Raw genomic sequence first — 15,603 nt, 5'->3', positions numbered from 1 at the left:
CACTTAACATTCATATATTTTGATTTACAATTGAATATTTTTATGCAGCATGTCTATCCGTAGTATCGGCCCTCTTAATGAATACATAAGAATTTTGGAAGTGAACAAATACAAACAAGAAATGTGTCCACACGACACGGATGCCCCCAACTGTAACTTTTTCACTACAAATAGCATAACTTTGTAAATGTTTTTGAGATATACATCGCCTTAATTTTATTGAACTATTAGTTTGCTGCATAACAGGTGTTCAATATTTAAATTTTGTTGTTTGTTACATATGTCATCTGCTGCAGTTTGTAGATGGCCCATGTTCGAACTGAATGTTTAAAACGCACTAAGTGACCCCGTGACCTAGGTTTTTGCCCGGCATGGCCCATGTTCGAACTTGGGTTTAGAGATCATCTGTTTAAAACTTGTGACCAAGTTTGGTGAAGATCGGATGAAAACTACTTGAATTATAGAGCGGACACCATGATGAATTTTTAAAACGCACTAAGTGACCCCGTGACCTAGTTTTTTGCCCGGCATGGCCCATGTTTGAACTTCGCGTAGACATCTATAGCTAAATGAGTATTCTTGGACATAACGAAAAGTGCATTGTCGACATTGTTTTGACAAAATATTTGCTTGACTTGGCTCCCTGTAGTACTCTATATCTGTTCAGTGGTTCTCATAATATCGGCCCCTCTGATTGATTGCTTTGATTTGTTACTATGCGTATGTGGTTGTTAAAAACATAGTATCTTAATGAAAACGAGAGCGCCGATGGCGCTGAAAGTATAGTTGCAAGATACAGGGAAGTTGCTGCTGAAGTAAATGTTTAGGTCAAAATATACTAAATAGTTTCCTTATATGTTTCGATGTAAAAGCGACAACTTTGAGCGAAAATAAATACAACATTTTGCACATAGAGACCCCCATACCCATACCTTTTCTTGACGGGCATTCTTAGCTGAATCGATTAAAGCAATAAACAAGGGACAACAACATTGTCACAAAACCAGGTTTTCATTGTGAAAAAAAAATCTGATAAAGGAAGAAAACTCAAACTGAACTTTTGAAATGAACAAACAAAATTAACCCCCTTTGTAAGTTTGTTTTTAAAAATAATATATTTTTAGTCGTGGCGACCTTGACATTGGAGATATTGACGTGATTCTTTCGTGCGACACACCGTCCCATGATGGTGAACAAATGTGCCAAATGATTTTAAAATCTCACAATGAATGACATAGTTATGGCCAGGACAAGCTCATTTATGGCCATTTTTGACCTTTGAACTCAAAGTGTGACCTTGACCTTGGAGATATCGACGTAATTATTTCGCGCGACACACCGTCCAATGATGGTGAACAAATGTGCCAAATGATTTTAAAACCTGACAATGAACGACATAGTTATGGCCCGGACAAGCTTGTTCCGCCCGCCCGCCAGCCCGCCCGCATTCGCCAATCTAATAACCAGTTTTTTCCTTCGGAAAACCTGGTTAAAAAGATATGTCATGTTCAAACCAAAAAAGAATTCGACTCAAATCAAAATCGACTGTTTTTGCGCCTTTTTTTCGGCCGTTTTCTAGTGGATTGTAACCTTTTGCAGTGCCATTTTTTACTTTAATCTCTTTATCCTATTTCAGGGATTTAGTAGTGAACACCTATGCTTACCCTATCAATATCTCCAAACGATAAAACCAGAACAACAGTCTAAAGTGTAAAACATGCCTTCGAGGAAAATATGATGATTTGTTTGGAAAGTACAGCCCTTCATGACTCGATTATTTAGTATATTGTAACCTTAACGATTGCTGACATCACGAGTCTCCCCCCCCCCCCTTGTTTCCAAAATGTTCTATTTTTAGAAACGGGAATTCCAAATAGTGACGAATGTGAATGGTTACATAATGACATAACTATGAAAATAAATACGTAGAATTACATTTTTCACGCATACCATTATGCAACCATCCGTTTTCTTTTCCGACTTGATACATTTACATATTTTACAGACACAACACTCGTCCAGAATTCGCGCGAATCCATTAAATCCGATGCCACATTTAAACCGTTAGCTCTACTCGTAACGTTAATTTCTGGCTCAAAGTAAATCATTTTAACTTCAATTAACACATCTCTATTACTATCAAACTCTACTTCATCAAATCCATAGAAAGGCAGGTCAGAATCCATGTCATAAATCAGAAAACATTCATCGTACTCCGCCATTTTTTACACATTTTCAAACAATAAAAGTGCTTTATGCCCCACTTCCTGATGAGAATATGTTTTAATTTCTATTTATAATTAACCGATGAAATGTTACATATCCTTAAACCAGGGCCTTATGAATTCAGTTATGTAAACATTTGACCTCTCACAGAACAGTAAACAAAGGAAATAGAAATTAGGTGTGAGGTCACTATCAACAAGAACAGAATTGTTTTACGAACGAAATTTGTTTTAGTTTCTTAGAAGGGTTTTTCACGTAAAACGGTCTTAGAAAAATTCACTTAAAACGGTGTAAGCAATATACTTGGAAGAAAACGTTAGAAAATCGTTTCCAAAAAAAAATTGTAAGAATTACCATATACTAAATTAAATAGATATTTCGTCTGATTTTTGATCAGGTAAGGCTTCTTAATGGTCAACCGATCGATGTGGGTTTTCGAAATGTCGTATATACCTTAAGCATAGGTGCGTTGCACCTATGCTAAAAACGAAACTCTCGCTCATTTTGTTCTTAAAATATGTTTTCATTTTATTCAAAAATAAGCGACATATAAAACATTTGATAAAGCTACTAATAATACATAATTGTGGGTTCCATAATTTAACAAGAAACCGTCGGAGACAGGTGGTGCTCCCCAAAGTTTTTTTTTCACAATATTGCACTATATATTCAGACAAGAGCACCGCCTTGCGGATGCAGACCGCTCATCTATTTTTCTTTTTAAAGGTGAAGGGACCTTTCTCAATTACAATCACAAAGGAGGGAGGGGTGGATTGGAGAGGGGTGTATAGTGTGGGTGTGGTCATTTATTACATTATTTTCCAAAAATGCAAAAAAATTGCAAAAAAAATATTATTTTATTATTTTATTTTTTTTTGGGGGGGGGGGGGTGGTTCTTGGGCGGGATGGTTGGACGGTATTTCAAAAATAAAAATAAATATTTGTGTTTTTTAACCATGTTTAAAAAAAATGGGGGGGGGGGTTGGGGAGGGGGGGTATAGTGTAAGGGTGTGGTAGTCATTTATTAGATGATCTTTAAAAAAAATGGGGGGTGATTCGGGGGGGGGGCGTGGGGGATGGTTTGGGTGGAGTCTATTGTGGTATGTCAGGTAAGAGTTGTTTTGTCAAAGTATCGATCAAATCTAATAATAAATAAAGAGCAAAATTTAATAATTTGACCTTGAGAGTCAAGGTCATTCAAAGGTCAATGTAAAATTCAACTTGCCAGGTACAGTACCCTCATGATAGCATGAAAGTATTTGAAGTTTGAAAGCAATAGCCTTGATACTTTAGAAGTAAAATGGATCTAAACACAAAATTTAACAATATATTCAAAGTTACTAAGTCAAAAAAGGGCCATAATTACGTAAAAATGACAACCAGAGTTATGCAACTTGTCCTTTACTGTCCCCTTATGATAGTTTGCGAGTGTTCCAAGTATGAAATCAATATCTATGATACTTTAGGGGCAAACTGGACCAAAACACAAAACTTAACCAAATTTTCAATTTTCTAAGTATAAAGGGCCCATAATTCCGTCAAAATGCCAGTCAGAGTTACATAACTTTGCCTGCACAGTCCCTTATCATAGTTAGTAAGTGTTGCAAGTATGAAAGCAATAGCTTTGATGCTTAAGGAATAAAGTGGACCTAAACACAAAACTTAATCAAATTTTCAATTTTCTAAGTATAAAAAGGGCACATTATTCTGTCAACATGCCACTCAGGGTTACATAACTTTGCCTGCACAGTCCCTGTATGATAGTTAGTAAGTGTTGCAAGTATGAAAGCAATAGCTTTGATACTTAAGGAATAAAATGGACCTAAACACAAAATTTAACCAAAATTTTCAATTTTCTAAGTATAAAAAGGGCACATAATTCTGTCAAAATGCACGCCAGAGTTATCTAACTTTGCCTGCCCAGTCCCCCATGATAGTAAGTAACTTAAAGTAAGTGTACCAAGTTTGAATGCAATAGCATTGATACTTTATGAGAAAAGTGGACTTAAACGCAAAACTTAACCGGACGCTGACGCCAAGGTGATGACAATAGCTCATTTTTTTTTAAATAGATGAGCTAATAAAAGGAAACGTCTTGAGGGCACAGTAGTTGGGGGGACAAGAATTTTTTAAAGAAAATTTCAAAGGGCCATAACTCTGTGAAAAATCTTCCGACCAGAACCCGCTGATAATATGTACATCTCCTCTTGGTAGTGAAGCTTCCCATAAAGTTTCATTGAATTCCGGTCATTAGTTGCTGAGAAATAGCCCGGACAAGAATTGCACTATATGTACAGTTAATGGAAAATTTCAAAGGGCCATAACACTGTGAACAAGAGATGTGTTTGTCAGAAACACAATGCCCCCTAATGCGCCGCTTTGATTTTTTTCCTTTGACCTTGAAGGATGACCTTGACATTTCACCACTCAAAATGTGCAGCTCCATGAGATACACATGCATGCCATATATCAAGTTGTTACGTTCAATATTGCAAAAGTTACAAAGAAGGTTAAAGTTTTTTAATTATTTTTTTACCTTTGACCTTGAAGGATGTCCTTGACCTTTCACCACTCAAAATGTGCGGCTTCATGAGATACAAATGCACGCCAAATATCAAGTTGCTATGTTCAATATTGCAAAAGTTGTGAAGAAGGTTAAAGTTTTGGTTAAAGGTTTGGGACACACACACACACATACAATGACAGACAGGCCAAAAACAATATAACCCCGATCTTTCGATCTGGGGGCATAAAAATTATCCGACCAGAACCCGCTGATAATATGCACATCTCCTCTTGGTAGTGAAGCTTCCCATAAAGTTTCATTGAATTCCGGTCATTAGTTCCTGAGAAATAGCCCGGACAAAAATTGTGCACGGACGGACACACAGACGGACAGACGAAGCGGCGACTATATGCTCCCCCCAAAATAAATTTTGGGGGAGCATAAAAATCAGAGCTATACCCTGGAATTAACATACCTTACTTTCCAATGAACACCGGAAATCATGAAAATGATCGTCGTTATAGTCATCAGTTCATCCAGTTAATGCTGTTTTCCGACCGAATTTTCAAATTTTGGAGCAAAAATCTACCATTCTTCCCTGATTTTTTCTTCCCAATAGAAGATAAAATGTATCAACTCGACCACGTGCCTTGTCTTAAGAAATTATCTTTAGGATATAACTTTTGTGCATTTCGCCAAAGTTGAATTCTTCAGCACTTCGTTGACCTTCGGAATAAACGAGTTTGTTCGTTAATTTTCCAGTAATAACCGAACATTTACTTTATTATTATAAATGCCGATTGAGACTTTACTCCGGCTATTCAACTACTACATGTAGTTGATGTTAAGTATAAATCGTATACGCATAATAAAATGTTTATTATAATATATAATATATCGAGAGTACAGCTTTTTTCAATGACACATTCCTTAAATTGATCATTATTTCAACAGTTGCACATACATAAAACAACATAAAAACTGTTTCAACATTTGCATAAAGTAATCAACAATAGTGATTTAAAATCTAATACCAACTGAACATTTGAATTAGTTCTTAATAACACTGAAATATTAACATTCGTTGCTATCATTTCGTATATTAAATGAAACCGAAGGATCAGAATCCCAAAGGCGTTAACATGAGGTGCCAAAGAACTTTGTATTGGTGAGTCAAACATGTGACTTCTAGAGTGTTCACATGATTTTAGAGTAGCCACACAAGTAAAACTGCCCCCCCCCCACACACACACATCCCACCTGATGATCTATTTTATAACTGTATGGAACCATTTTTGATATAAAAAACAAACAGAATTTAATACAGGTCACTAGGTTTTAGCCATAAAAAGACATTGCCCCACCACCTGTGTGCCATGTTTTTCCCTGGAACAATTTTTTTTTTTTTAATCGACTTAGAATGATTGGGGAAAAAAGTTTTCATTTCATGAATAAGAAATAAAAAAAAAACAACATTGCCTATGAAAACCACGTAGTTTGATTTATCGGCATCATGTGCCATACTCTCATGCTTAACATTTTGGCAGTTAGGACACCATTACAAGAGTTGAAACTTGCATAAAAAACAAGTAAAACCATGTAATATGAGCATACAGAAAACGTTTTTTTATGACAAATAAAAACAAACGAAGAATTCTTTTCATCCACAATAAGTCACTTTCCAGTACATCAATTCAAAAATAATGTTGTAGAAAAAAATGTGGGAGTTACGGAGAAAGTAGATCCACATCCTTCTCATTGGTTCACTAAGTTAGCTATGCTAAATTATATAAAAAAAATTGTAGAGAACATATACAATACAACTAAGAATCATGACCAGCCTGTTCAATACTAGCACATATCACACATTGAAACAAACAACATACAACTACTGCCCATATTGCTAGTCCTTGTTAACTTAACTTCAGACAGGTGGTAACAGTTGAAGACATCTAAAACAATGATGGATGTCAGAATGCAATCATTCACATGATTATGAATCTTATCAAAATACAATGGTTTACAAATGTTTATATAAAATCTGTACAAATATAATATATTTACAAAATGTAATAAATCCAACAACATAATGAGCAACCACAGTTGTATAGATTCTGCATGACGTTTTGATTCAATAAATAAGTTAATAGAATATTTACACAATCTTGTTATTACAAAAGAAACTATGAGACAAAAATGTGTATAAAAATCATGATAACACATGCAAACATCAATTAACTTAGACCACTTTTATAAAAATGTGGACACAATATTAAACACTATTGCAGTTGGGTCATACAACGTTTTAGCTTCATAAAGCATTTAGTACAAAGCCACTTATACCATATATTCTACAGTTGACACAAAGAAAGGGCATCGTTCAGCAAAAAATTGGTCAGAACCAAAAGTCCTTTCTCAGCTAGCAAATCTACATTACGGTAATTCAGTCAGCTGTGTGACTTTGAGGGAGATCGGAAAATAAGTAAGAGAAGTTAAAAACACAGAATTTTGAGACTTTACATTATTAGTGAAAAAACAAAAACTGCTGAAATTTATTTCTTTAAAATCATCTTCTATGAATGATGGTTATAGATCAACAAAAACCACCTTGCAGTAAAAGAGTCATTGAAAACACAAAATTTTGAGACATTGTATTTTATATTAAAAACAAAACAAAAAAGGTTCCTGCGAGAATTTTTTTCTTAACATTCATCCGCACATTAGGGTCATTTAAGTACATGTTTGAGAGAGATCTGTCAAGTTATAAAAGAGGAATAGAAAACAAATTGTTTGGGGATTAAAGATAATTTAGTGGAAAAATAGACATAAGGCCATTATTTTGCAATAATGTCTTTATTTACAATCATCTACACATTTCAGAAATTCAAAAGTATCAGAGAGATCAAACAAGTGGTTAAAAAGGAATCGTTAACACAAGCTTTGGGACACACACAGAAACATGACCATCATTGTGCTCAAATTTGTTGCAGCCAAAATTCCTTCTTTATGATCATCTACACAATAAGTTAATTAAATTTGTTCAATTACAGAAAGATCCATACTGCAGTTTTAAGACGAGTTGAAAATGAAAGCTTCTGTAAGCAGAAAGGCAGACAAGTACAATTCTTAATGCAATCCAATCCGTGGAGGCTTAAAAATGACCAGTGAAAATCGAATCCTTGTTATTTAATATTTGCTGATGTATGTGAAATTTAATATAAGATATTTCAAATTAAAAGAAAACCCATTGTCAACTGAGGGTCTTTACCACTGTGCCTTAACAAAATACTTAGAAAAGGCTTATAATTGTGTGATTGTCAAGCCTGAATACTCATGCAGTATGATCAAACCTTGTCTTGGACACAAATGATATGCATAAACGCATGTAGATAACACTATTTGAAACATGTTCTTTGGTACATAAGATGCATTCACATTACAAAATACAGCAAAATTTTACAATAATTATGGCAAAGTTGCTAAATATCTTGAACAATAATTTCAACAGTACCAAATATTTATTATTATTGAATTAATGCAGATAATATTAAATATATCAGTAAAAGCATTAAAAAGCATTTCTAAAAACTTCCTTCTATCTTAAACCCTTACTTCTTTGATTAAGACATTTCACAACAATTTTTCTTTCAATATTTATGTAGGGATTTAGCTAAAACAGAGTCACAGAGGGGACCCTTCCTTTATGATACTGTATTAATCATTACATGTATGAACACTAAATTTTATTTAATAAAAGCATATCACATGGAAGCATGCTGAAGGTTGATTGAATATTAGTTCTTAAATGAAAAACAAACAAACAACATAATTATGTCCCTTACAATGTACAAATTTTACCATGCAACAGACTTTAATTTAAGTGGCCTTGCTGTTTTGTCAGGCCACTTGACATTTTTAGTGTAGCTATATCGCTGTACATGCAAAGTTTTTATAAAATTCAAGTGAATGTATAGCACACACACACGCATGCTGCGCATGCATGCACACACACATATGATATACCATAATTATCAAATAAATAGTAAAATTGTATATTTACAGATTGCGTAAGACAAAGCAAAGTATTCAAACTATCCAGCACCTCCACATGTAAGTCCACCCTGACATCACACAATTTGTGCACATTAAAAGCTCCATATCACATTTCAGTTTAACAACCAATATTGCCATCAATGGAATATCAACCACAAGCAATTTATGTGTTTTCGGTTTTGGAACCATTTTGCATTAACTGACCAATGAATTTACCACTCTTGCTAAGTTGCATAAACTTTCAAACCCCTAGTTCATTTCTTTTGTAAAAAATGTACTTGCAATAACACAATTTCTTCACCTTCATACTAGATGTACCTTTTATGAGCATTTCTTAAATATGCCTTGTATGTGTACAAACATTACAAAATATATCTTTCTTTAATCTGAAATGTTCACTTTTACCCTTTAAAATATTAGGGCTCTAGAGTGTTAACAAGGCAAATGTTGACGCCGCACAACGGACGACGGACAAAATGCGATCACAAAAGCTCACCATGAGCACGTTGTGCTCAGGTGAGCTAAAAAAGAGCAGGGCACAGCTTCTTTGTATTTTGACGGACATATTTCCTACCACAAGCTATCTATAATATTAAAACAAGTTGAATTATTTACATTAATAAAACTGTCCAATACAAAATATATATGGCAAATATAACAACAATATTAATAATTGAGATATTTCTACACCTTACCATAACTTGTATCACAGCAAGTTCAAGTAGATTCAAAGTTAACATTCAGTATGGAAAACAATGGATTTTGAGAACTTTATTATCGCATTTCATAGAGAGTGGAGATGTTGTTTTGTTTTAGATGTTTGTTTGGCTGTTTTCGACAGTATTTCAGTAACATTATGGCGGTCAGCTTACCAACTTGTTGGGTTCGCTGGTTAACAGTGCTTACTGAACATACTAAGTGCAATTAACTAACAAATGCCTTTAAAAACACAGCTATAGGGGAAAGGAGCTGCAGAAAGGATTTATTGACCAATCCCACACAAGTAATGTGGCTGATTCAAAATCAAGCCCGCGATTTTTGCATTAGTAGTCCATCGTTTTATGCAGCTAGCCAGTCTTGGTACAAGTGGTTCAGATCATCATCATTTTTTAAACTATAAAATAATTTTTAAATGAATAAAAACAAAATTGTTTGTTTGTAAAAAAACATTGTATATATTATAATGCTTCTGATTCGACTTGTTATATTGATTTAAGCCCAAAACTTACTTCAGAACATGCCATGTATGCAAAGGTGTCCAAGTAGTTGGCCATGTTTATATTAGTGTATGTGCCATTGTTAAAATGATGTAATATAAGAAATTTCTTTAATCTCTACTTAAGTTCTACATCTAAGAACAAGATATGTCTTATATACCATAAACTAAAGCAAAATACACAAGGGTAATTGGTATACTGACATACCAACAACACCAAGAACAATCCTCCTTTCTTTATACTCAATACATGTCAATAAATAAACAAGTAGTTTTTTCACTTTTCATAAATAAATAAATAACACTTCTAAAATGGCCATGAACAATAAATAATTTAAAATGAATATGTCCGTTAACACAATAATACAAACAGTAACAAGTTTTGATTAACTTATATTGCATGAAATGGTGAGTGTTTACTGTCATGCCTAGAACTAACATCACAGTCTGTGGCACAGACAGCACTCCATGTGGTTCTCATTGCACATCAAGCAAGACTAGGCACAGTTCAAAAGGTCACTTTCATCAAATATGATCCAAATGCATCAACATTTCATTCACATTCCGACGTCTAAACTCCATGTGGAATCTACTTTCCATCAGTTTTATTTATGATTGCTTCATGAAGATTTAAGAAAGTGATCAATGCTAGCTTTTTTAATGTTCATGACAAACTCCATGCCTAGGAAGTAAAGCTAACATTGATTTAAATCAGGTCACGATCCAACAAGAATTTGCATGATATTGTCCAGATCTTCAAATGCTGATTCTGATTTACAGAAAGGAGATAGAGATGCATTAGAAAGCGTAGCAAAAGAGTCACTACCAAACGGTGATGATGAATTTGGACAGGAATGTAGAACCTCATCAGCACTGAGAGGAGTTAGCTTATTATTTCCAACACTTGAAAATATATCATAGTCGGCTATATTAAATTCTAAATCATTGAAAATATCATCAATCCGCAGTGTTGTTGGGTAAATGGTTGTTAGTGAAGACTCTGTAATAACTGGAAATGAAGAAGTTTCCATTGTTATCTTCTCTGATGAAACTGATCTGTTTCCAACAAAAGTATCGATGGATGGAAGTGGTCCAAATTGTTCTGTTGCGCTGTTAGAATCGTTCGACACCTGAATGGGTTGATCAGGTAAGAAGTCTATGACTGTCGAGTTTGGATTCACTTCAGGAATGTCCATTGCAGTTGTATTTGTTGGCGCACAATGTCCTTCTTTTCGTAATTCAGATTCAATATGTTTTAAAGTATTTAAGATAAGTACTGAACGTAGAAGTGATGGCTCTACTTTCTTTACACTTTTGTTGACTTGAAGTTTGCAAACTGATATGTCCACAATGGACTGCCTTTGATTTTGTGGTGTTTTCTCTGTTTCATAAACATCCAGTTTTCTTTTTATTCCTTGGCCCATGTTGAAATTCAATGATACAGGGATCATTTTCTAAAATTAAACAAATATGCAAAATGCTAATCAATGAATGAAACTATGGGTAAACTTAAATATCTGAACTTCCTTGTCTAAAAATAGATTTCTGGAAAACTTGTGAATGACTCAAGTGATAATTTGAAACCTTAGCTTATTAGTAAATCATAGCTATTATTTATATTGCCACGAGTTTTATAGATGAAAAAAAAATAAGTTAAATATGAAACAACACAGAATTAAACTCTGTACAAAAGAAATTACCAATCCCACCCTTAGACTCATTTTGAAAAGAAAACGAAATCATTAACAAACCATTTCATCTATAAGATATCCATTTTAATCAAGCAATATTATTAAAACATATATAGCATTCAACTTACTCTGTTATTTTCTTAAATAATTAACTGGAAAAAGGTGATCAGACAACAATTTGTTCGTTCGTTCACAGTTGTTGATTGATGATGTCAAGTATCTTGGTAATAACCAAATTTGCTACTTACCAAACATTAAAATCTGATGCAGTAGCCTTAGATGGTCAGGAAACGTCTGTAAAATATGACATCACCTGGAAAGAAGTGTCTTTCCCCTTTCAGTCACAAGTAACACACAAATAAGCACATAATAAACAATCTTTCCTAGTGTTTTCGTCGACTTTTTTTCCTAAGGCTTCTCATTTCGTCCATGTCGCGACTCCGTGATGGAAGCGAGGCTATACGGAGCAAATAAACTTAACTCATTAGTTGGTTCATTATACGATCAAATTTTATTGTAAGTAACATTACAATACTAATAATACAATTTGATTGATATTTATCTAGCAATAATATAACAAAGACATGTTTTTCGCTTTAAACAGCATTTAAATTAATATCCACATAAGTATACATTTATTTTAACCAATCAAAATCCAGCAGTTATTCTGTTCCACCGTTGCCGATGTAGCGAAAGTAAATATTGTTGTGACCTTGACACTGACCGAGTTTTACAATCTCTTTACAGGGTTGTCCTTCCATGCTGGCAATACAACGCTACCGTTATGCAAGAGATTGCGATGTTGAATTTATTAACAGTGCCGTCACAACTAAATCTTTTAAGAATGTCACTATGTGTTCCTTCCTTAAGTTTTATCAGGTATTACAGTAGATACACATCGGTTCCTATATGCCATATTTGGGAAAGTTTATAGCGACTGTAGGCCCCTATAGAATTAAGTACAAAACTAAAAAAAAAAAAAGAAAATCGGTTGAGCCTGTGTAAAGTTGATAGAATACACAGGTGGAGCAATCTACAAATAGAGGATGACATCACTATGTTATTATCTGATTGAAAGATCGTTTGTTGACACATTGCAGGTAGAGTTTTGTAATTAGTACTATGCTGTAGCACTATGGTGATAACTTATTGATGTTATATCAAATTTTGAAAGGCATATCTATCTATCTATCTATCTATCTATCTATCTATCGATCTATCTATCTAGCTATCTATCTATCTATCTATCTATCTATCTATCTATCTATCTATCTATCTATCTATCTATCTATCTATCTATCTATCTATCTATCTATCTATCTATCTATCTATCTATCTATCTATCTATCTATCTATCTATCTATCTATCTATCTATCTATCTATCTATCTATCTATCTATCTATCTATCTATCTATCTATCTATCTATCTATCTATCTATCTATCTATCTATCTATCTATCTATCTATCTATCTATCTATCTATCTATCTATCTATCTATCTATCTATCTATCTATCTATCTATCTATCTATCTATCTATCTATCTATCTATCTATCTATCTATCTATCTATCTATCTATCTATCTATCTATCTATCTATCTATCTATCTATCTATCTGTCGATCGATCGATCGACCGACCGACCGATCCATCCATTCATCCATTCATCCATCCATCTATTTATGCAATCCGATTCTCCTCATGTTAAAATCTTGTAGCGTATCTGAGATAAAGCCTTGAAAACTTACATCATACAACAGCAACAAATCGCAATACGTCTTAATTATTAAAGAATGTGTTGGTTTATGGTTCTCGTGCAAGGTATTTCTCTTTTATTGATATCTATGCACTCCTGAAGTTTTATTTTGAAATCTTGTATCGTATGTGAGATACAGCCATGAAAAGTTACATTATGCAAAAACAATAAAGGGCAATAATTCTTATTTATGAAAGTTTAGGGTTGTGGTTTTTGTGCGGTGCACTTCTCATTGATAGCTATACACCAATCAAGTTTCATGTTGATTTTTTAAATAGTTTTTTAGAAATACCCCTGAAAAATTTGTGACAAACGAACTGATGGACAACGCCGTTGCTAGTAAATCCCTTCACCTGGAAGGGGATAATAAGTTGACAACGCCCGGCCGCAGCTGCACAGCGTTTTTGTCCGTATTATAACTAATCAGTGTAAGTTGGTATTTCAGCGGCATGTCCGGTTAGCGCAGTGGCTGGTACATTAGCTTATCTTCTATGCGACCCGTGTTCAGTTCCCGTTCCCAAGAGCATATGAGTTTGGTTGGTGGTCACCCTAACGGAAAGGTTTTCTCCGGGTACTCCAGCTTTTCCCCACAACACAAGACCAGACCAAAATTAAAATATCTTTCAGGACAAATAAATAGCTGGTGAATTTATGTAAAATGCATTAAATACATAAATTCAAAAATTGTCCCAACTATTGCGAATCAATTATTTAATTAGATAGGAATGCTGGCGTGAAAGGACCTCATCAATTTCAAAAAAGACACACACTCACATGGCATTTTAGCGACATATGACAAGCGATATCATTCCCCTGATTATATTGTTGTTTAGAGGACTTCTGGCATCGGCTTTGAGAGCGGCTGCCTCAGAGGTAACTGGGCTGAACCCAAAATATGCACATTAGAGTCTAATAATATTCCTGAATAGTTGTTCACGATTTAAAGGGACGTTTTTCACAGATTTTAGCAGACATTGAAGTTTGTACGGTGGCAGAAAGGGGGCATAATAAATGTTTTATTTAACGGTCTCTATGATGTGCGCACGCGATAGCTATGACGTGCGCACGCGATAGCTATGACGTGCGCACGCGATAGCTATGACGTGCGCACGCGAGAGCTATGACGTGCGCACGCGATAGCTATGACGTGCGCACGTCATAGCTGACCAATCAGAAAAGGTATAAGATCAGAACAGGTAGCGCGTGCGAAAGCAATAATTGACCAATGAAACTTGTCGAAATGTCAGCCATTTTTAAACTAGCGCACTGAGCGCATGGTGTGTTTTATAAGTCCATTCTCAATACATGCTGAATTTCCCAGCTTTTCAATCCCTTTTGAAACAAATCACAAAGTATTTTCATGTTTTGATAATAAATGATACCTTTTCTGACTGGTCAGCTATCGCGTGCGCATGTCATAGCTGCGTGCGCATGTCATAGCTATCGCGTGCGTACGTCATAGCTATCGCGTGCGCATGTCATAGCTATCGCGTGCGCACGTCATAGCTATCGCGTGCGCACGTTATAACTATCGCGTGCGCACGTAATAGCTATCGCGTGCGAACGTTATAGCTATCGCGTGCGCACGTGATAGCTATCGCGTGCGTACGTCAAAGAGACCGTTAAATAAAATATTTCCTACTCCCCTTTATGCCACTGTAAATTTGTCATTAAATGCTTTGTATCGATAAATGTAAACATTGGATATTAAAAGCTACAGTAAAAAAAACAAGAATAAAATTAAAGAAAGAAAAACCCTCAACTGAGCTCGAACCACTGACCCATGGCGTAAAAGTCTAACGCTTAGGCCATTCGGCCATCCGTGCTCAGACAATGAGTGATGTATTTTTATAATTTATGTAAGCAATCCTCGAAGTGTCACAAAATATAACGACAACTACAGAACTCTCCAAATAATTAAATCGTTTTGCGTTGCAACGGTTTATATTTTTGAGTTTTTAAATTGTCAAAAGTTGCATAATTATTATGAATATTTTAGAGCATGGTAAATGTTCAGTATCACTGTTTTCTCTCAAATATCATAACTACAATTTAACGAACATTTGGAAATCTGAAACTTTTTTTTAATTTTGTCAATTTACCATAACGTGAAAAGGTCCCTTTAAATAGAAAGACGAAACTTGCAGTAGAGCAA

The 15,603-nt window shown here is 34.6% G+C and overlaps 1 protein-coding gene across 1 annotated transcript; it reads right to left on the bottom strand.

Annotated features, from left to right (window-relative positions):
- Nucleotides 1-5,596: 5,596 nt before the first annotated feature.
- LOC127870805 (uncharacterized) lies at nt 5,597-12,173 on the bottom strand. Its single transcript, XM_052413319.1, has 2 exons — nt 11,941-12,173; nt 5,597-11,455 (listed from the first exon to the last, which is right to left on the bottom strand). Exon 2 carries the CDS (start codon nt 11,450-11,452, stop codon nt 10,718-10,720), a length of 735 nt encoding a protein of 244 aa, XP_052269279.1. The 5' UTR covers nt 11,453-11,455; nt 11,941-12,173; the 3' UTR covers nt 5,597-10,717.
- Between the last annotated feature and the right edge of the window lie 3,430 nt (nt 12,174-15,603).

This window comes from Dreissena polymorpha, chromosome 3 (genome assembly GCF_020536995.1).
Source record: "Dreissena polymorpha isolate Duluth1 chromosome 3, UMN_Dpol_1.0, whole genome shotgun sequence".
Taxonomy (NCBI): Eukaryota; Metazoa; Mollusca; class Bivalvia; order Myida; family Dreissenidae; genus Dreissena; species Dreissena polymorpha.
This window is presented reverse-complemented; position numbering and strand designations above follow the sequence as displayed.